At 28.9% G+C, this 22,000-nt stretch overlaps 2 protein-coding genes across 2 annotated transcripts; one reads left to right on the top strand and one right to left on the bottom strand.

Moving 5' to 3' along the window:
* Positions 1–268: 268 nt before the first annotated feature.
* On the bottom strand, positions 269–1,094 carry LOC135959675 (uncharacterized). Its single transcript, XM_065510681.1, has 3 exons — positions 963–1,094; positions 531–648; positions 269–465 (listed from the first exon to the last, which is right to left on the bottom strand). The coding sequence occupies exons 1-3, from the start codon at positions 1,057–1,059 to the stop codon at positions 342–344; spliced, it is 339 nt and encodes a 112-aa protein (XP_065366753.1). The 5' UTR covers positions 1,060–1,094; the 3' UTR covers positions 269–341.
* A 6,890-nt stretch (positions 1,095–7,984) lies between these two features.
* Positions 7,985–14,655, top strand: Or47b (Odorant receptor 47b). The gene is made up of 7 exons (XM_065512934.1): positions 7,985–8,057; positions 9,283–9,478; positions 9,538–9,709; positions 9,772–10,292; positions 11,221–11,425; positions 14,293–14,451; positions 14,602–14,655. The coding sequence occupies exons 1-7, from the start codon at positions 7,985–7,987 to the stop codon at positions 14,653–14,655; spliced, it is 1,380 nt and encodes a 459-aa protein (XP_065369006.1).
* The last annotated feature ends 7,345 nt before the right edge of the window (positions 14,656–22,000 follow it).

Below are 22,000 nucleotides of genomic sequence, written 5' to 3'. Positions count from 1 at the left end.
AATTTGGCAATAATATTCCTAATTTACAGTATCATTATATATTTCGGCTATATATATATTTCGGAATGTAGAAAAAAATTTCCCGATTCCCGGGAATCAAAAAAGGTCGGGAAATTAAAAGCCCTAGTCATAGCTTCCATATAAGGCCCATTCCCGAATATCACTCACCAAAATAATTTAATAAAATTATAAAAGAAAAATGTTTTTGATCATTTACTCAGTTACTTTCCTACTTGTTTTCATATGAAAAATTGACATTAATTAAAAATATTTATTTCAAAATATCCACTTTATTTCTTAGTCAGATTGAAATATGAATCATTTAAATACTTAAATAAATGTTAGTATTCATCACCCAATATAGTGTTGCATATATGACGGCGAGCACAACAGTCCGGATAGCGGCCAGTAGGATCTATTGGATCTCCTAGTACACAATCGCCGGGAGGTTTATATACGCCGCAGCTAAAATATTAATCATTAATTATAGCTATTATTTTACTATCAACACTTTATGAGCTTGAACACACCTTACAAAATATGCCATACCATCCTCACCACAAGAGACCTTTGCACATTGTGTTACTTCATAATGTACCTCACCAGGTAATAAAATTAAACCATTTATAAGACACTTTCCAGGATTATCTAAATGTAAATTAAAGAATAAATAATTGACATATTTGTAGGAACAGAATTCCTCACTTACAAAATAATTTTTGGAAAAATTATTGTAATTGAAACAAAATTTTTAAATTTGTTTCCCTTAAAAGTTTTCAATAAAAATTAATTTTTAAATGCCAATGATATGCTATGATCTTTCCAGAATCCTAAAAACGTCAAGATCAAATACTTAACCAAAGTTTTTCGTCCCTCTCACAAAATGAAATGTCACCAAACTTTTTTAATAATTAACAAATAGTAAATAACTTATTTATTGGCAACCACATTTTTGATCTTACCGGAATTTCCAAAGTAACCGTAATATGCTGCCGCCAACCCAGAAGAGATCGTGCAAAATATTAAAATTAAAGAGAACAAAACTTGCATGTTGTACATTTGAGAGATCACAACAAACTGACTTCAAATAAAAATTAATACAAATTTAATAAAGAAATAAAAAAAAAGAAAAAAAATGCACTTGATTTTAAGGGGATTCACTTATTGTGGAAAGAAACCATCAACAAAACTGGTTGCCTCAAATTAACGTGTAATATTTCCAACCAAAACCTAAAAAATTTTTATATATTTATATGAAAACTTATGAACGTTTCTTTTTCTACGTCCCTGATCTTTTCCTGGTCATTCTTAATTTATTTCATAACAACATACGTTTGCCTGCCTTTTAAATACATCATCATTCTCGAAAAGTATAAGTAATTTTCAAATCAAATTGTACTGATATTATTGCCAATAAATAAATCAATTCGTTACAAGTGTATTTACAGTTTCAATTGCTTATTTAACACTAGAATGCATTAGTTTCTTTTATTTTTTTTTTTCAAATCAACAGAGAACAAACATGTAATTTTGTAATTTAGTATTGAGTTCTTTTTACTAACTTACTTTCTTTGTATGTTTTAGCTGCAGTATTTCTGCGGGTAATTGAAGTGGGCGTGTAACTTATTACGATTCCTTAAGCCAGCACAACAGTGTGAATGGACATATGAGGCAGATATCCATACATGTTGTTGCCACATCTGGAAAACAAATAGCAATTCTAGTTTTTATTAAAGCATACAAAAAACAAGTAAGATAGCTATATTCGGCTGTGCAGAATTTTATATACCCTTCACCAAATTATACTTCAAAATAAAAATTTTAAATATTTTTATGTAAACAAAATTAATTTTTTATTCCAACGTTGTTTTTTAAATTTTGTTGAAAAAAGAATTCATTCGAATTGTTTTTTTTTTAATTTTAATTTTTTTTTTTAAATTTATAAATTTTTTTTTTTTGTTTTTTTTAATTTTTTTTTAAATATTTAGCGAAAAAAAAATTTTGGTGAAAAAAAATTGGGTTAAAAATATTTTTTCCGATTTTCAGCCATTGTAGGCCCAACTTACTATACGTCGCACAGTTTCTCATTTTCGTTTTTCATCGGCCAAAACTCTGTAACTTTTGAAACGATAGAGATAATTTTATTTTTTTTGGTGGACAGATAACTTCTTGAATTTTTCTCCAGTTTTAATTTCATTAAAATCGGTTCAGCAGTTGTTGCGTAATTTAAGGTTAAAGTTGAACTTTTAATTTTTTATAGCATTTAGTATGAAAATGCAAATTTTTTGTTTTTTGAATCAGCTATACTTATTAAAAAAGTTATCAGCAGATAAAAACAAGTAAGGAAGTATGTTCGGCCAAGCTCGACTATATAATACCCTACACTATAATTTATGTTCGTGAATGATTTTCGGAAGCGGGTCTTATATGGGAGCTATGACTAATTATGGACCTATCGCCATGAAATTAGGTCGTGTGATTTATGTCTATATGGAAGTTATTTCTATTGAATTTTATGTTTATACCAACATTTTTAAGAGATTTATGCTCGTAAAGTGATTTTCGGAAACGGGTCTTATATGGGAGCTATGACTAATAATGGACCAATCATCATAAAATTAGGTGACATTAATTCAGTTTATATAAAACTTATTTGGAGCAAAATTTGTGTAGATACATATATAAATTAACCATTTACGACAGATAAAGTATAACTTCGGGAGAACATTTGTATGGGTGCTAGGTGAAATAGTGGACCGATTTTAGTAATTTTAAATAGACTTCGTCCTCGGGCCGAAAAAAATTTATGTACCAAATTTTATCGCAATATCTTCAAAATTGCGACTTGTACTTTGCGCCAGTCATATGAACAAATAAAATAAAAATAGAACAAAACTTTGGGAGTAATTTCATTCGAATGAAAAAAGTGTTCAACAAACAGGTCAAAACAGGACAATAAGTATATATAGACTTATAGAGGACACTTTGGACTTTCTCCTGGTTGTAAAATTTGTTTAACCCCTTTTGACCCTAAGCACTTTTACTCCACTGAAATTAAAATTTGGCTAAAATATAGTACCTGAGAAAAAAATTAATAACACATCAGGTATAAACGGTACAATGACAAATCATATCAGCTCTTAAAGACTATTATCCTACCAACATAAAAAAAGAAAAATCATCCAATTATCTATAATAGTTTGCGAGTAATGATAATTTACTTCTGATCAAATTTACAAAAATCACATTTTTATAAAATGACATAAAATATTTGACTTTAACAGCATGCCACGCACACAATTGACAATATTTTTGGCTACCTTAGTTTCAATGGCCCATAATCATAGTCAAAAATAAAGTACATTTTAAGAGAATTAAACTCGACTTTACTTAAGAGTGGACTTTAGGTCTATCATATACAAGTTAAAGTATACTTCTGACGCTGAAGTCGACTCTAAATATAAAACTAGTTGAAGTTTATGTTACAAGATATTGGCAAAGATTTTGCAATTATTTAACAGATCAATAATATTACTAGCAAAATATCCTAAATATGATATTAATCTTATTTTTTCCACCACAAACAACTTTCTTTAGATGTCCCGGTTACTTTTATTGTTTACGTTTTTTGGTTTCTTTTTTAATTGTGTATGTCAGCTGTTCAGCGTTGCCACTTGTCTGTTTTTTGTTGTATATTGTATGAAAACATTTTCTACATTTGCGGTGGCACCCAGTTAAAGTCGGTTCAATTTAAAACATTCTTTAATTTTGACTATGGTTGCAAATTAATAAAAAGCAGGTTTTTATTTTAAAGTTGATTTTAAAAAGAACCGACTTTAGTGTTTGACTATGATTATGGGCCAATGTGTTTACTATTGAATGGCATTAAAATTTTTGAAATCGGATTTAACAAAAACTTGGACTTTTGTCCGATGAAATTGAGATATGAGCCACCGTGCGTCGTTGCAAAGGTCTTTGAAATATCCATATTGTCTATATTAATGACTTAGTAATCCAGATATAGGTCAAAAAATAGGTAAAAATCGAGGCTTTCCTGGTTCTAATCTCAGCCATTTGTGGACCGATTTTCTCGATTTTAAATAGCAACCGAGCCGGAAGAATTCCGGAGATATATGAATCGTGTATGTAAGTTATTTGGGGGCTTCGGAAAGTTGATTTCAACAGACAGACTGACATGGCTTAATCGACTCCGCTATGTATAAGGATCCAGAATATATATACTTTATAGGGTTGGAACATTATATTGTGGAAATTACAAACGGAATGACAAACTTATATATACCCTTCTCATGAAGGTGAAGTTTATAAAAATAAAAATAAGTGGTTTTGCCAACAAAAGACATAAATGCGATATAATGCATTTGTTAACGTGGTAGAAAATGATAAAGGGAGTATTGAAATATGAAGAATATAACTGGGTACACAAACAAATAAGTGATAGAATTTATTAGGAAAAATGTATTATTGAAAATCTCTTAAGCTTCATCGCATAGAAACTAGAGATTACTGTTCGGTTTTAACCGAAAGCTCGCGTTTATTTATGGCACAAACAAACGAAATCGAAAACCGAAAATTATTCTTCGGATATCGGCTTGTGCTTTGTTAACCCTCCGTTACTAATATTTTTACTGCATTACTCTTTTAAATACTTTGCATTTAATATTGTTTTTATGTTTTTGAAATAAAAAGTCAAGAGATTATTTTCAAACACGCCTTTTGCGACTAACGCACTGTGGGAGAAATCAACAATTTAGTGGCGCAAAATAAAAAAAAAAAACTTTCGCATATTTGATTTATTGTTATGTAGTTTCAATCTATGGTTGTTGCTGTACTTAAAAATATTTAACATTTATTAATATCTTCAATGGTTTGGTATTGACAACTATTTAAATGTAAAAAATATTTCAGAAATTTTTTTTATGAAGAATTGGTTTCAAAGTTCTTATTAAGCTGGATAGTACAAGGTTTTCTTTAAGTTGTATTTTTACTTTTTTTTATGTAGATGGAATATGAGGCTTGGTAAATCAGAAAAATAAAAATATATTTTCCGCTATTTGTGATAACCAATGGCCATATTCTTATAGAATTTTATTTTTTTTACTTTTTGAATTTTCGGAAGGTTGCCAGTTACTAATGCTGTGAGATGCAGTCCTAATTTGTTTACCAATATCAAGGCCATATCACAGACTACATATGGTAAAAAACACAGCTGCGAAAAAGTGCGAGGTGAATTTATATAATTTTTTTAAGAAATTATTTTCGTTGGGACGATGTAAAATCTCGTACTAAATTTGTTCCTTATTTTTTTTAAGATGTATATAAGAAGTGTTATTGGTAATTACATTATATAAAAATTAAATTTATGTAATTCTATATTCATATACCAAATTTGCCTTAAAATTATGAGTCCTTTTAAATATGGTAGTGCTTTATTTAGATTAAAAATAAAACATTTGCGTATTTCGCCTTTTATCCAATAAAAAAATACTGAAATATCATTGGATAAAAGACGAAATGCGCAAAATAAGATTTGATTTTAGACCTATCGTTATTGTTATTTGAAAGTCATTAAATAAATAAACATATGGAATGAAATATAATGTACTCATGCAAGTATTTTAAGCTTTTTGGTGTCTAATAAAAATTAATTGCTAAATAAAAAATTTTCTTTCAATTGTAAAGACATAATTATGTACGTTTCTTTCTTATAATTTTCGGGATTTTAGATTTCCCGAAAATCCCGAAACCCCAGGTCGGGATTTCGGGATACTTTACCAAATTTCACCCGGGATTTTCAAAAATCAGTCCCGATTAGCATCTCTAGTTTCATCTGCAAGCTATAAAAAAGTGGAACCGTTATCGAAAGATGTTAGGCAACTTTTGTTGGATCCATTACTTCCTAGTGATTGATCAGACTCTGAAGTCGACTAATTTAAATAAATTTTAAAAATCTCATAATAAAAATTAGCAAAATTCTAACAAGCGTTAGTTAGCTTAATTACTCTTTATTTCATTGTTTAATTATAACTAAATTATTTATAACAATGAAATAAAATCATTTCATAACTAATAATTGTTATTCGTTTTTAAAAATAAACTTATTAATAAAACTAAAAAATGTTTAATTTTATATGAATATTTCGACCTATGCCGGCAATAGGGTAAATGTCCAAAATCTATAGATTTAAATAGTTAGTTGCTATAAATAAAATAACTTATATAATTTAAATTTTTTGAAAGATATATTAAAATAATTTCTTACAATTGAAAATAGTATAGAATTTCTTCCGAGGTAGTGTAGTTTAGCAGCCTCTCCCGCTCATTCTACTGAAGTAGCAGTACCCATTTTGCATTACTTTATTAGCTTACTTCCTTGTCTGCAATATTTCCATATAAATGAAATTAATTTGGCCAAGCGTTTAGAAGATACGAATTTAGTTCCACTAAATTAGGGTTTTCTCCCACTGTGTAACGGTGGGTTAATGGTTATCACAAAGACTGGACTGTGGTCCATTTGGCCTTGACTTTAAATGTGGGCATGAAGCCGACATTGTTTATGATATTAGTTGCCAAGAAGGACGTCATTTATTTTGAAGAAACTTCTTGGAAATTGGAGTGGCGCACAGACGGATTTTGGTGTCAAAAAGTAAATTTTTCAAACACTCAATTTTAAAAATCAAATGAATGCAGTTTTGTAGAGAAATGTTTAAAGATGAAATGTGCATTTATAGTTTTAAGAAAAATTTTATTTTATTTTTAAAAAATTGAAGTAAAGTCCATGCAAGGGTGTTAAGCTAAAATTTACTTATATTTGCACGTAATTCAGTGGTTTATATATGTATAATTTTCCTAATGATACCATTTACCTTTAACATATTTGAAAAATATAGCATTTCTAGATAAATACAAAAAAGAAAATTATGGGGATATCGTAAACCGTTAAGAAGATATGGCCATATTTATAAGCCTCTAAAAATTATTTTATTTTTGATTTTCCATGGAGAAAAAAAGTGTAGAACCACTTTCCACCAAGCTGTTTTTTTAATAAAACGAAAGGTGGGATTGTTTTGTTTCGATTTAAAAAAAAAATAGTTTTCGGAAGTTTTCGGAACAGAATGAAAACTTAAAATTTTTTGTCGAATAATAAACGAAATATCAAACAAATTCTTATTACATATGGGTTTCGTGGGCGGTGGGCATTGCCGATTTTATTGAAACTCGGCATGCATTCTTCTTTTATTTCATATATGTACCAAATTTCTAGACTTTTACTTGGATAGGAACAATTTTATGATAAAAAATCCATTTGGATTGTATGGGCAGTGGGCGTTGGGCGTTGGGCGTGGTCGATTTTGATAAAATTTTATTTTTTTCTTAGTTTGGTCCATATAATTCTCTGTGCCAAATTTCAATGCTCTACGACCATTCCTTATAATTTTTATACAAAAATGTATTGCATTTGGATTGCATGGGCGGTATGCGGTGGGCATGGCCGATTTTATTGAAACTCGACATACGTTCTTCTTTTGTTTCAGAAAATATATGTACAAAATTTCTAGACTTTTACTTGGATATGTGGATTTATGTGGATTGTATGGGCGTTGGGCGTGGTCAATTTTGATAAAATTTTATTTTTTTCTTAATTTAGTCCATATAATTCTCGGTGCCAAATTTCAATGCTCTACGACCATTCCTTATAATTTTTGCCAAAAAATGTATGAAGCCATCCCTCTGTGTGGCGATGGAAATATAATCGGATCAATAATTGGTGGCAGAACAACTTTTCAGTTCGAACCGCACATTCCAGGAGATTCCTTAAGGAACTTCATGTGATTCCTTATTGCAATGAAATTTCGACAACTTTAAGTCGATTTTTTCTCTTGATATATCCATTCGGGAGTGATTGACTTGTAGTCTTTCGATATGCTATTGGGGTGTTTCCGCAGCTCTCGATGAAGATGCAATGCTACGCATTTTCGGAGGGCTACTCAAGCAGCAATTTCAAAACGTTTGTGAACAGCAGGATTCATCCAAAAGTGGGAAAATTGGGTAGCATACGAATTGAAGGCGACAGCTGCTTGAATGCTATAAAATAAATTCAGTTTTGCACCGAATCATTAATTGCGGCCAACCAGCCCAATCAACACCAAATCCAAATATCCAAAAGGCTGCTGAAATCTGGTCAGACCATCACATGCAACCTTTGCCGAAGGCAACTTTTTCTTTTGCCGAAAAACGGCCAGAGATGAAACCGTAATATTCCATAATGACAACACTCCGATACATTATGCAATGCCTTCTAAAAAGTATTTAGCATGAAGTGATGGGAAGTTTTGCCTCACCCGCTTTATAGTCCAGACATTGCGCCGTCCTACTACTATTTGTTTCGATCTCAGAACAGAGTATCCGAAATTGACTTAATTCGTTCTTGGCCTCAAAAGATAAGCAGTAATTTTGGCTTGGATTCCATATGTTGCCGGAAAGGTGGGGAAAGGTCATAGCTAACAATGGCCAATACTTTGAATAAATTTATGTTGTACAAATGTTTCTAAATAAAAGCTAGAAACTTAAACTAGTTTATGTCCAATTTCATAATTATTATAAGACAATTATGAACGTTAAGGCAATTTTCTGAGGGGGACCTTTTATGTTGACTAGGGACATCTGTTGTTCGATTTTCAACATAGTTTACAGTATAATTTCAGAGTACTTAGAGCTAATTTGTGCAAAATTTGATCAAGATTGCTCAAACAGTATTCCGGGGTGACATTTGTATGGGGCGCAGATGAAATCTCTTAAATCTTCCTTAGCATTGGACTGAACCATTTTTTTTTTTAAGTTTTCCTACACAAATATATTTTCATCAGCTGTTTGTACTTTCGGATTTATTGCCGATAATAGTATCGAATAGTATTTTATTTCCAATATTCAAGTTATAAACCTGCCCTTAAAGTTATATATCTTGATTAAAGTTTAATAACATCTATTGATGCTAAACCCTTTACTAAAAACTCTTTTTTCGAAACAGCTATAATCAAGTGTATAATAAACCAATTAGTTATTGGAAATCCATCCCAACAGATATTTAAAATATTTATATTGACAATTTAGTTTATAAAACGGTAAATAATAATTTTCTCAAACAACATAATTAAACTAAAAGGCCTAAAGTCCATATCCCCTTGTACTACTCTTTTCCTCTTAAAAAAAATTATAAAATTTACTATATAAAATAGCACAATTTCTTAAGAATTTTTACAGTTGAAGTTAAAATCATGACAAAAGTAGAAATAAGAAAATTGACCAACTACCAGCAAGACGAAGAAGATGAGGAGTGTGGCATAAAAAATGCTAGTATGGAAACACTTTTGGCTGCCTTTAAAGATCTAAGAAAAGTGTTATACCAACGCCAAGCACCAGATAAAATATCACTAGTCTATATGAGGAATTATATGAGGTGGATGGACTTAAATATCATTACCATTTCAGATTGATTAAGTATGGTTATATTTACAGGCTTTTGGGTATTTTACCACGTACTTGGAGAGGTGAATCCTTGAGTTATAGAATCATTAATAAATTTATTATGACATTGTTGGCCTCATTTGCTGTGAGTATAACTTTCGATCTATATGATGCCTCTCAAGATATTTTGCAATTTGGTGAAGATTTGGTGGTTTTAATAGGGGTACAATTAATTAACTGATCTTTTTTTATATGTTATAATAGTAATATTTGTTTTCTTTTCAGATTTATTTAATTTTCTTTAAAGTAATCTTAACCGCTTACCATGCCAAAGATATTGAGTATATAGTGCGTGAATTTTCGAAAATGCACAAATACTTTAGCCAGTTAAAACGATCCTCCAATGTTTGGAAAATACGCAAATTCCAACGTTTATATTTTCTGGTCGAACTAATCTCATTTTTCCTATATATTATTTTGGGTGTACTATTTATGGCCGCCATTTGCTTGCCACCCATCTTGACTCCCAATGGTACACCCTATAGGGCAAAATATCCTTTTGAATGGCAAACCTACTCGGAACATCCCATACTATTCACCAGTATTTACCTATTTCAATGTATTATGACTCAATATGTGCTGCTGGCAATTGTGGTCATCGATAATATTGGTTGTCATATTTTCACCCAGACTACATTGAATTTGCAAATATTTTGTATGCGTATAAGAGAGTTGGGCTCGCGGTCGGAAGGGGACCATTTAGAGGAATTGCATAAGGCTATTGAATTTCATCAGTACATTATTAAGTAAGTTTTCGATATATTGATTGATGTTTTTATACCCTTCACCATGAGAGACATTTTTCATTTGAGACCCCACAAAGTATATATATTCTGGATCGCTATAGATAGCGAAGTCGATATAGCCATGTCCGTCTGTATGTTGTAATCAACTTTCCGTAGCCCCCAAATAACTTACAAACATGATTGATTCATCAATATATCGGGAATTCTCGGTTGCTATTTAACCCTTTAATGCATATTGTTGCCAATTGTCTACATTCCAGTTCCACTTAATTTTAGACGATCATAAGCTTGATACTAATTCAGATTCTCCTTCAGCAAAATCAAATGGAGTACGAAAAGTTTCAGCTAAAGAAATTCTAAATCAAATTAAAGCTAAAGGAAATATAATAAATAAAAATCAAGTAAATATTTGATACTTTATAGAAAAATAGAAGTAAAAATCATGCATTTAAGGGTTAAAATCGAGAAAAGCGGCCCACAAACCGGGACAACTTCGATTGTTGGCCTATTTTTGATCTATATCTGGATTACTTAGTCATTAATATAAACAATATGGATATCTAATGATAGATATTTCAAAGTTCATTATAACGATGTATATAAGGTTATAGTAATTTGCACCTAGAATGGATCAAAATCGAGAAAAATATTTTTTAACCCGAATTTTTTTTAACAAAAAAATTTTTTTGTCATAAATTGTTTTTAATAATAAAATTCCCAAAAAAATTTTGGAAAAAAAAATTATAAAAACAATTTCGAAAAAAATTTTTTTTTTAAAATTTTAAATTTTCAAAAACAATTTTGAAAATAATTTTTTTTAAATTTTGTATTTTAAAGTTTAATAAGATGAAGGGTATATAAGATTCGGTACAGCCGAATATAGCTCTCTTACTTGTTTTAATTATTCCTATAACTTCTGATATTACAGTTTAATATCGAAAATTAATGATGTTTACTATTACAACTATGCTGCTCAAATGGCCGCCAGCACTTTTATGATTTGTTTGACCGCCTTTGAGGCTATGCTGGCTCAGGATCAACCCATGCTGGCGATCAAATTTCAAATTTATATGTTTTCGGCGTTTGCTCAGTTATTTTATTGGTGCTGTACGGGTAACATGGTTTACTATAATGTAAGTATTATGTGGGTTAAATTACAATGGAAATGACAGATAAGAGTTAAACAAAATTTTGCAAAATCAAAAGGTTATATTGCAAATATGTCATTTATAACTGGCTGTTTGCTATTATTATAAAATTGTACATGGTGTCAGCGGAGGACTACTCGAATTTAAGTTTTACCTGCTCCATAAAAACTAAAGTTTTTATATAAGTTTGTCATTGCGTTTGTAATTTCTTCTTTTTTCATTTGCGATCCATAAAGTATATATATTCTGGTTCGTTATAGATAGCGAAGTCGATATAGCCATGTTCAATTTATCCGCTATAGTCCCTCTTTCGGGACAATCGGCCCAAAACTGGCTGATATATAAGCAAAAAAAACACAACTACTTCTGTTTTTTTACCTATTTTTGATCTATATCTGAATTACTAAGTCCCTGACATAGACAATAGGCATATCCAATGATAAACATTTCAAAGAGCTTTCCAACGTATATAACGCCATAGAAATTCGGACCGACAATAGATCAAAATCGGTAAAAACTACTTTTTAACTGAATTTTTTTTATTTTTTTTTGGGAGGTTGGGTTGTGTAATTATGGGATTATTATACCCTTCACCATGAGTGACAAGGGTATATATAAGTTTGTAATTTCTAAACGGATGGTTCGATCGGGATAAAATTTGACGTGGGAGCAGCCAAGGAGTATTTCAGTTTAAGTTATTAAAATGGGCCCGATAAATGCATACTTGCGTGTGCTATTTATCTCTTACATTTTCCAAATTATAGGCATTTCAAAATTTAAATTTTAAAATTTGGCCATACCTTGGTACGCTTTTATTAAAATATAGGTCGTACTTCCGTACCGAATGGACTCTAATATTTTTGGTTCGTTAGACAACTAAATTATGAATAACAGACAAAAGATTTCAGAGCAATATCAATTATGGATCCAAAAATAAACGATTTTCAATTTAAAAATTCCAAAAATTAGTAGATTTTTGCTGTTTTTTGGACGAAAAAATTACTTTTTTATTAAAAAAAAACTTTCTTTAACAATATATAACAAATTTATATTTTTCTGTAAGGCATCTTTACAGAAAACATTTTGGTATAAAAAACATGTCCTATTTTTCGAATATGTCACCCCCACGTCCTTCGGAATTTGACCCATTTTTTTATCAAAATTTCAACTTAGGGCCATATGTTCTAAAATCCCAAAGCTGGGATCAAAAAACGTAAAGCAGCTTTATAAACCTTGAGGTGTTCCCTATTTATTCCCAAACTATTTTCCCAGCCCAGAAGGAAATGTGGACCCCATGGGCAAAATTGTAAAAAATACCATTTTTAAGATTTTCGCTACAATTTTTAGGAATTGCGGGATTCCTTTGGACCTTTTGACAAGTTTTTTTACTCTTAGTTATTTAGAATGACAAATTTAAAAAACATTGAAAATTTCATTGAGTTTTGTTAATAAATAAAGATTTTATTACATATTACATATTTATTGAGATTCTAATACTAAAATTTTTATCAAAATTTTAATAGGAATGAAAATATTAGGAACAATTTGATCCACATTTATTCCGAACTATTTTTTTTTGTTTAGATAAGTTAATCTTTAATCTTACAAAAAAAAATACAAGTCAATATCTCGAATATATTGAAAAATATGCCACTTTAAAACTCCGTCCTTCAAAAATATTGCACTTTTTCATACAAAACAAATCCCAATAAGCATTTTTGCTGGAATTCAAGTGTAAAACAAGTTGAATTCCAGTCATACATTCAAACTTCAAGGGTTGAAATACACTTGGGTTACACTTTATTTCAATAGCATTCTCCAGTGAAAAGGAAACTTGAATTCAAGTCAAACATTATAGTGTTAATACAGTTGAATTACAGCCTTGAATTACAATGAAATACAAATCGAAAAAATACTTGAATTTAAGCTTTGAAATATAGATTAATTCAACCCTTGAATTATAGTTCAATACAAGTCGAGCAAAATAATTATATTCAAGCTCTTATTAATATTGGTTTTATTTATATTACATTTTTTTACATAAATTAACGTAAAATTAAACTGAAATATTACAATTCAATTATAAATAATTTAGCTAATTAGTTTTTCAGTTCTTCTTTTCTTTCAAAACTTGCATTGTCAATGTTGTTTCCAGGATTATTGTTGTCTTGATTATATTTGTGATCTGTGGATATACTTCTCACATTTTATGGAACTGTTGACTGCTGTATTGAGTGTTTAGTAAACAATGAAACAATTTTTTTTGAGTTTAATTTTGATTTTTTACCATTTTACTATGAACTTACTTTAACTTTTTATATAAAACACTGATTATTTATATTGAATTCTTGCATTTTAGTTATAAATTACTGCAATTTCTAAAAGCATTAAATTCAACTATTATTTTTTCGGATTTAAATTTTATTATCTTGACAATAAAAAAAAGTTTGAAACAAATTTTCAAACATTATCAAACATTGTTTACTTGAAAAATACTTGAAATCAGAATTGAAATTCAAATTGAATTCCAGTTAAAATTCAACCACTTGAATTTTAATATTATGTGTGCTTATTGGGTTAATTTTCTTTAAATTCTTATTTTTTTTATAAGTTTTTTATATATCGTTTTTGTTATACTACAAAAAAGGTTTGTGAAGTAAAGTACCTGTTTTGTTTAAACAAATAAAAATATTTGTTGTTTTCATTATTTTTTGTAATTAAAAATGTGGTAGCTTAATTTTATATTTATGTCCCAAAATTTCACCTCGACAGTTAAAGGTTAAATTCATAAAGTCTACCTATGTTGAATATATAATATTTCTTGTTATACTTTCTCCTACCTCTCTCTTCAGTCTCTTGATGTGGCCGATGCTGCTTACGAAATAGATCGTTGGTACGAACAATCCAAGGAATTTAAATATTGTTTAAGATTTCTGATATTACGAGCTCAAAGTCCATTGGTTTTTCGGCCGAAGCCATTTTTTTGCTTCAATTTTGAATCATTTTCCAGCGTAAGTATTTGTATATAAAAATAATATCGAATATATATTGCAAGATAAACGATTTGTTAAACATCGCCCCAAATTTGTGTAATTTATATTAATACGAAATTTATTTCAGTCCAATTATAAATAATTTTTATATTTCTTTATTGATTTCAGATTCTTAGTACGTCATATTCCTATTTTGCTCTTCTTAGAACGATGAATGATTAAAGATGATCTACAATGCACCAACAAAGTAATACTGATATTAAAATATTTTGGTAGATAATAAAGTAGCGGCAATATTTATATGAAATTCTCAGCAGAGAAAAATTATTATACATTTCGGCTGAATCAATGAATATTATTAAAATTATATATAAAACATTTAATTGACCAGTTTGAAGATACAAAAAACTGTATTTTCAAATGAACCATACAAATTTATCATAAATATACCCTTCACCATGAGTGGCAACGTTTGTAATTTTTACATATTCTGGATCGTTATAGATAGCGGAGTTGATATAGTCACTTCCGTCTGAATCTTGAAATCAATTTTCGGTAACCCCTAAATAATGTACATACTTGATTCGTACATCAATATATCCGTCATTGTCGAGATTCGGTTCATATTTACTTCTTATTTCTGATCTGTATCTGGATTACAAAGTCAATATTTGGACCGAATTTTTTTTTAAATTTTTTTAACCAAAAATTTTGTTCAATTAATTTTTTTTAAGTATACTTTGGTGAAGGATATATAAGATTAGGCACAATAAAGTTCTCTTACTTGTTTTCTTTCAAATAGTTCGTAGAAAATAATATATAATTAAATTTTTCATATAATTATGATTATTTAGCATTTAAACTGAAAACTTTAATAACAGGCCCATTACTTTAATTCTGTTAAATGTTTTATTTTTTTATACAAATAAATATAATCAACTGGTCATGATGGTACTTATATAGATATTTAATATAATACTATATATCGTACTATGTAAAGTAATTTATCACAATCTTACGCTTCAAATCCAAATCATAATAGTGCGAAATTATAAATTCTAATAGTTATTTATGATTGTTAACTTTTTAAACTATTTAGTATGTTTATTTATGTTTAGAGCAGAAATAATTTTAAATAATTTTATATTTCACCATTAAATTGTAATTTTGCTTTACTCGTTCTATTATTTGTATTTTAGTTTATATGTTTTTTATCATTTGCTGATGATCTAATTTTAAAACACGCAATTTCAATGAAAATGGAAAAAAAACACAAAAACTAAATACTAAATTTTATTTATTGTAATAATATTTTTCATAGAATACATAATTTTAGCAGAAAAGATCAATGAACTTTTTGAAATTATTTACTTTTGTTGAAATTAATAAAATATGCCATAAATTATTTAAAGTTTAAAATAAAGGAATTTTATTTATGGTTGAAATCATCTGACTTTCTTTGAATAGGGATCTAATTGTAAAATGAAATAAATGCAGATACTTTATTCTCCAACTTTAAATAGTTAATAAATCATTTATTTAATTTATATTTTAATACAAAGCCTGTAAACGTTCGTTATAAATTTTTATCTCTAAACGAAAAAAAGGGTTAGGTAACGCTTATCGATTCTTGTATCGGGTGCCTCGATAGACTAGACAATCTGTTCGATTCCCGCCAGAGACTATATGTGTATCTGCAGACAAGCAATAAGCTTTACAGTTTGTGTTTGGTTAAAAAAATATATAGATAGAGCAATAATATTCGGAGTTTATTTTACTAGAATTGAGCAAAAGAATTAAATGCGTATTTATAAAATTATTGCTTAAAATTAAGTTTTACCCGAAATCCTTAAAGTTCAAATCGCTGGTACGGAAAATTATGACAGATATTGACTTTTCTTTTTGTCTGTTATTTTCTTATATCTTAATCTTCCCAGATCAACAGTACAAGGCATTGTTAAAAAATACGAAGAATGTGATAATATTAGAAACAATGTTGCAAACAGAGGGTAGGTCTCCAAAATTACGTCTCGCGACAAAAGAGCTTTAGCGGCTATAATCAAACAAAATCGTCGTAGCACAGTTAGAGACATAGCATCAAAATGGTCTGAAACGATCGGAAAACGTGAATGGACGCGTCAGCAAATGAAAAATATAGGTTATGGTTTTTATAAAGTAAGTTTAACATTCACTCGGTGTCGTTAAAAATAATTTCATGACATTTGTTTATTTAGGCCAAAGAAAAGCCCTTACTTACAGCACTTCAAATGAAGAAACGTTTATTATGGGTAAAAGAAAAGCGTTCTTGGGTTCAAAGGCAATGAGACACCATTATTTTTAGCGACGAATCTAAGTTTGATGTATGTGTCGGTGATGCTAGAAAAAGGGTAATTCGTAAAAGCATATAATAAAGACTGCTTAAAGCGCACTGTTAAATTCCCAGCTAGTCTTATGGTGTGGGGATGCATGTCCTCAAAGGGTGTTGGCCAGCTTCACTTCATTGATGGAATAGTAAATGCAGAAAAATATATTAAAATATTAAGTACAAGAAAATCTCCTCCCATCAGTACCAAAACTAGCCGACTGTGGCGAATATATACTACAACAAGATGGTGCATCTTCCCATACAGCAAAAACAACAAAAAAGTGGCTGCAAGAAAATGGAATAGAGGTCTTGGATTGGCCCTCGTCTAGCCCAGACCTCAACCCCATAGAAAATCTTTGGGCCATCATGAAAAGGAAGCTGCGAAATGACCCACAGCGAACTGTTAGCGCATTGAAAAACAAAATCCAGGAAATATGGGACTCAATAACCCCTGAGGAGTGCAAAATTTTAATAAAAACAATGCCAAAGCGAATAGATGCTGTTTTAAAAAGCAAGGGAGGCGTAACACAGTTTTAAATATCAAAAGTAACCACTGTACGAAGTAATAGTGGTCAAATATAGTTTTGAATGTTGAATTGTCAAAAAATTCTTGGTGTACGAATTAATAGTGGTTAGGGCTCGTATTCTTAATCTACATATATATCCTCTAAATACTTATATAAATAAAAAAGTAACGTCACTGAGTCACTATCTGATTCAATATCGCCCAGCACAAACGCCAAAAAGCCAAAGACATGCAATTTAGTTATACGTTCCTCTCTTCCTATGTAGATAAATTCCGGTAAATTCGGTAATCTTATATCTTCTACTTAAAAAATAAACAGCCAAGGGTTTGGTACTTTTTTTAAATTCAAACCTTTTAGGGGAGAAAATGGGTACTTTTTTGCTACCTCAGGTATCTTTTAAACCAATAAACATAGAAATAAATTTCAAATCGTATTCTTTACTTATTAGAAAATAACAAATTTATGTTTGGTAGTTTTTGGAAATTCGAACAGAGAGTAAACATTTTATTTATGTTTGGTACTTTTTTCATAAAATAATTTTTTTCTAAAAATTGACATAGATATATAAATATTTTATTATGAATTCCCCATACGATACTGAAATTTATTTAAAGAATATTTTTATCATTTCAATGGGGATAAAAAAGTACCAAAAAGAGTATAATTAACAAGGTGCTATTTAGAACTCGAGTGTTAGGGACAATCTGTGATCACTCATATTTTATACCATAAATCTATTTTTAGTAAAAAAAAAACAAATTAGGCTGTGCCGAATCTTATATACCCTTCACCAAATTATACTTAAAAATATTTTTATTTAAACAAAATTAAATTTTTTTTTTAAATTGTTCTTAAAAATTTTATAAAATATTTTTTTTCGAAATAGTTTTTTATTTTTTTTAAAAAAACGCTTTTATCAATTTTTTTATTTTAAGTTTGTTTAAATTTTTTTTTTAATTTTTAAAAAAAAAATTTTGTCAAAAAAATTTATGACAAAAAAATTTTTTTTTGTAAAAAAATTCGGGTTAAAAAATATTTTTCCCGATTTTGACCCATTTTACGTCCAAATTACTATAACCTTATATATATATCGTTACATTGGAATATCTATCATTATCTATCAGATATCCATATTGTCTATATTAATGACTTAGTAATCCAGATATAGATGAAACATAGGCCAAAAATCGAGGATGTCCCTGTTTTTTCCTTATAATTCGCCATCTATAACGATCCAGAATATATACTTTTTAGGGTCGCAAATGAAAAATGAAGAAATTACAAATGAAATGACAAACTTATATATACCCTTGCCACTCATGGTGAAGGGTATAAATAGGCCAAAAATCGAGGTTGTCCCGGTTTTTTCCTTATATCTTAGGCATCTATGAGCCGATTTTCTCGATTTTAAATAGCAACAGAGCCCAAAGAATTCCCGATATATTGATGTATCAATCATGTTTGTAAATTATTTGAGCGCTACGGAAAGTTGATTTCAGACGGACATGGCTATATGGACTCCGCTATCTATACCGATTCTATAACGACCTTGTGGGATCGCAAATGAAAAATGAAGAAATTTCAAATGGAATGACAAACTTATAAATATCCTTGCCACTCATGGTGAAGGATATAAAAAATTCAAATATCTTAAAAACTGAGATTTTAGGGAATATATGCTTAATCTGTGATAACTTACATTTTATATCAAAAACAGATTTTTAGTAAAACAAAAATTCAAATATCTTAAATCGTTAATAACTTTGTAAATAATGCGATTTTAAGGAAAATAAGCTCAATCTGTGATCTCTCATATTTTATACAAAAAATCCAAAAAAAAAAAACGATTTAAATCGTTAATAACTTTGTAAATACAGTGTTTCGACAAATAATAAAGTCAATCTGTGATCCCTCATACCTTATACCAAAATAGATTTTTATAAAAAAAAAACTCAAATATTTCACATCGTTAATAACTTCGTAAATACTGTGATTTTTAAGAAAATATGTTCAACCTGTGATCACTCACATTTTATACCAGAAACTTAAATATCTTAACTATCTGTGATCAAGGAAAGGAAGCTGTGATCATTCGACTCAAACATTCTGTTACAAATTAATAACTTCGTAAATACTGCGATGTTAAGAAAAGCAAGCTCATATTTTATACCAAAAATCGATTTTTAGTATAAAAAACCTCAAATATCTTCTTAAATCGTCAAGAACTTCGTGAATATTGCGATTTTAAGGAAAATAAGCTCAATCTGTGATCACTCATTCTGTTACAAATTATTTAAAAAAATTCTTTATATGCGCTTCCAACAACCAACAAAATCCTTATTAAATATATCTTACGCTCATTAAATGGTATTTCCCATAAAACCTGCTTCCAGTATTTTCCTAAACAATATTTAATTATATTTCAGTTCAAATATTGTGCAAATTTATGTATTGTTCAATTTAAAGCAAATTATTTTAATAATTTTATAAAGAATTTTTACAATTCAAGTACGAATGCAATTATTAACAGCATTAATTTCAAATTCAAGTTCAAGATTACGACTTGTTGGCAATGACTTAACTTAACATTGGCAAGAATAAAAAAAAATGCGAATAAAAAATAAATATTAATCCCCCCTCTATAACTATCTTAATAACTCGCTTAACAAGAAAATAAAACGTTTTTTTTTGGTAAAGGTTGATTTGTTTATATTTCACGTGATGTTGCAGTTGCATGTAATCGATAGCAGGTTTTTTGTGGATGTAAGAATATAGCAGTGGCTATTTGAAGTAACTTACATAGAGCGTAGAATATACGGTGGGATGTAGGATTACATTAGTAAGGCAACATTTTAAATGAAAGATTTGCTTTCGATATTGTCGATACACATTTGAAAATCACATACTACATCGTTGGAAAAGCCATTGAAATACCTTTCATTTGATATCTTATTATGTTGGAAATAAGCAATTATATTTAAAAAATCGAAATTGCTAATATCTTAACCATTTATTGACCGATTTTACTGATTTACAACACCAACATAATCCTGAATGTAGCTGATATATTAATACCACAGGAGGATTCGCGAGAGGCTTAGGAAAACATATTTTAACATAACACACAGAATGTTGTACATAATCTATTTTTCTATTTTTGGTATAAAATATGAGTGATCACAAATTGCGCTTATTTTCCTTCAAATCAAAGTATTTACAAAGTTATTAACGATTTAAGATATTCGAGTTTTTTTTTAAACTAAAAATTGATTTTTGGTATAAATTATGAGAGATAACACATTGAGCTCATTTTCCTTAAAATCGCAGTATTTACAATGTTATTAACAACTTAAGATATTTGTGCATTTTATACTAAAAATCAGTTTTTGGTATAAAATATCAGTGATCATAGGTTGATCTTATTTTCCTTAAAATCGCAGTATTTACGAAGGCATTATCGATTTAAAATGTTTGAGTTTTTAAACTAAAACTCACATTTTGCTATAAAATATCGGTGTTCACAGATTTAATTTATTTGAGTTTTTTAAACTAAAAATTTATTTTGGGTATAAAGTATAAGTGATCACAGATTGAGCTTATTTCACAGTATTTACAAAGTCATTAACATCTTAAGATATTTGAGTATTTTAACATCAAAAGTTTATTTTTGGAATAAATTACGAGTGATCACATTTTGAGCTAATTTTCCCCAAAATATCAGTATTTACGAAGTTATTAGCGATTTAAGATATTTGATTTTTTTATAGTAAAAATCGATTTTTGGTATAAAATACGAGTGATCACATATTGTGCTTATTTTCACTAAAGTATTAACAAAGTTATTAACAATTTAAGATATTTTACTTTTTATGTCCTTCGCCATGAGTGGCAACCCCACAAAGTATATATATTCTGGAACGTTATAGATAGCGAAGTCGATATAGCCATGTCCGTTTGTCCGTCTGTATATTGAAATCAACTTTCCGTAGCCCCCAAATAATTTACATACACTATTCATACATCAATATGTCTGGAATTCTTTCGGCTCGATTGCTATTTAAAATCGAGAAAATCGGTCCACAAATGGCTGAGATATAAGGAAAAAACCAGGACAACCTTGATTTTTGACCTATTTTTGATCTATATCTGGATTACTAAGTCATTAATATAGACAATATGGATATCTAATGATAGATATTTCAAAGTCCATTGCAACGATGTATATAAGGCCATAGTAAGTTGGACCTACAATGGATCAAAATCGGAAAAAATATTTTTTAACCTGAATTTTATTTTCATCAAAAAAAATTTTTTAAAAATTAAAAATTTAGAAAAAAAAATTTTTAAAGAGAAAAATGGATCAAAATCGGGAAAAATATTTTTTAACCTGAATTTTTTTTTTAATCAAAAAAAATTTTTAAAAATTAAAAATTTGAAAAAAAAAATTTTTAAAAGAAAAAATAAATTTTGGTGAAGGGTATATAAGATTCGGCACAGCCGAATATAGCTCTCACTTGTCTATATATATAAAAATTAAATGGTCCATGTATGTAATGTCATCACGTGAGAACGGCTGATTTTTTTTTATTCGATTCGAAATTTTCAGGAGATGGTTTGTAAAGAAAAAAATTTAAAAATTTACGGCTAAAACCGGCTTTTTTAAGTCCAGCCAACT

Source organism: Calliphora vicina, chromosome 5, assembly GCF_958450345.1.
Source record: "Calliphora vicina chromosome 5, idCalVici1.1, whole genome shotgun sequence".
NCBI lineage: Eukaryota > Metazoa > Arthropoda > Insecta > Diptera > Calliphoridae > Calliphora > Calliphora vicina.
Note: the sequence above shows the minus strand (reverse complement) of the source record. Positions and strands in the feature narration are given on the sequence as shown.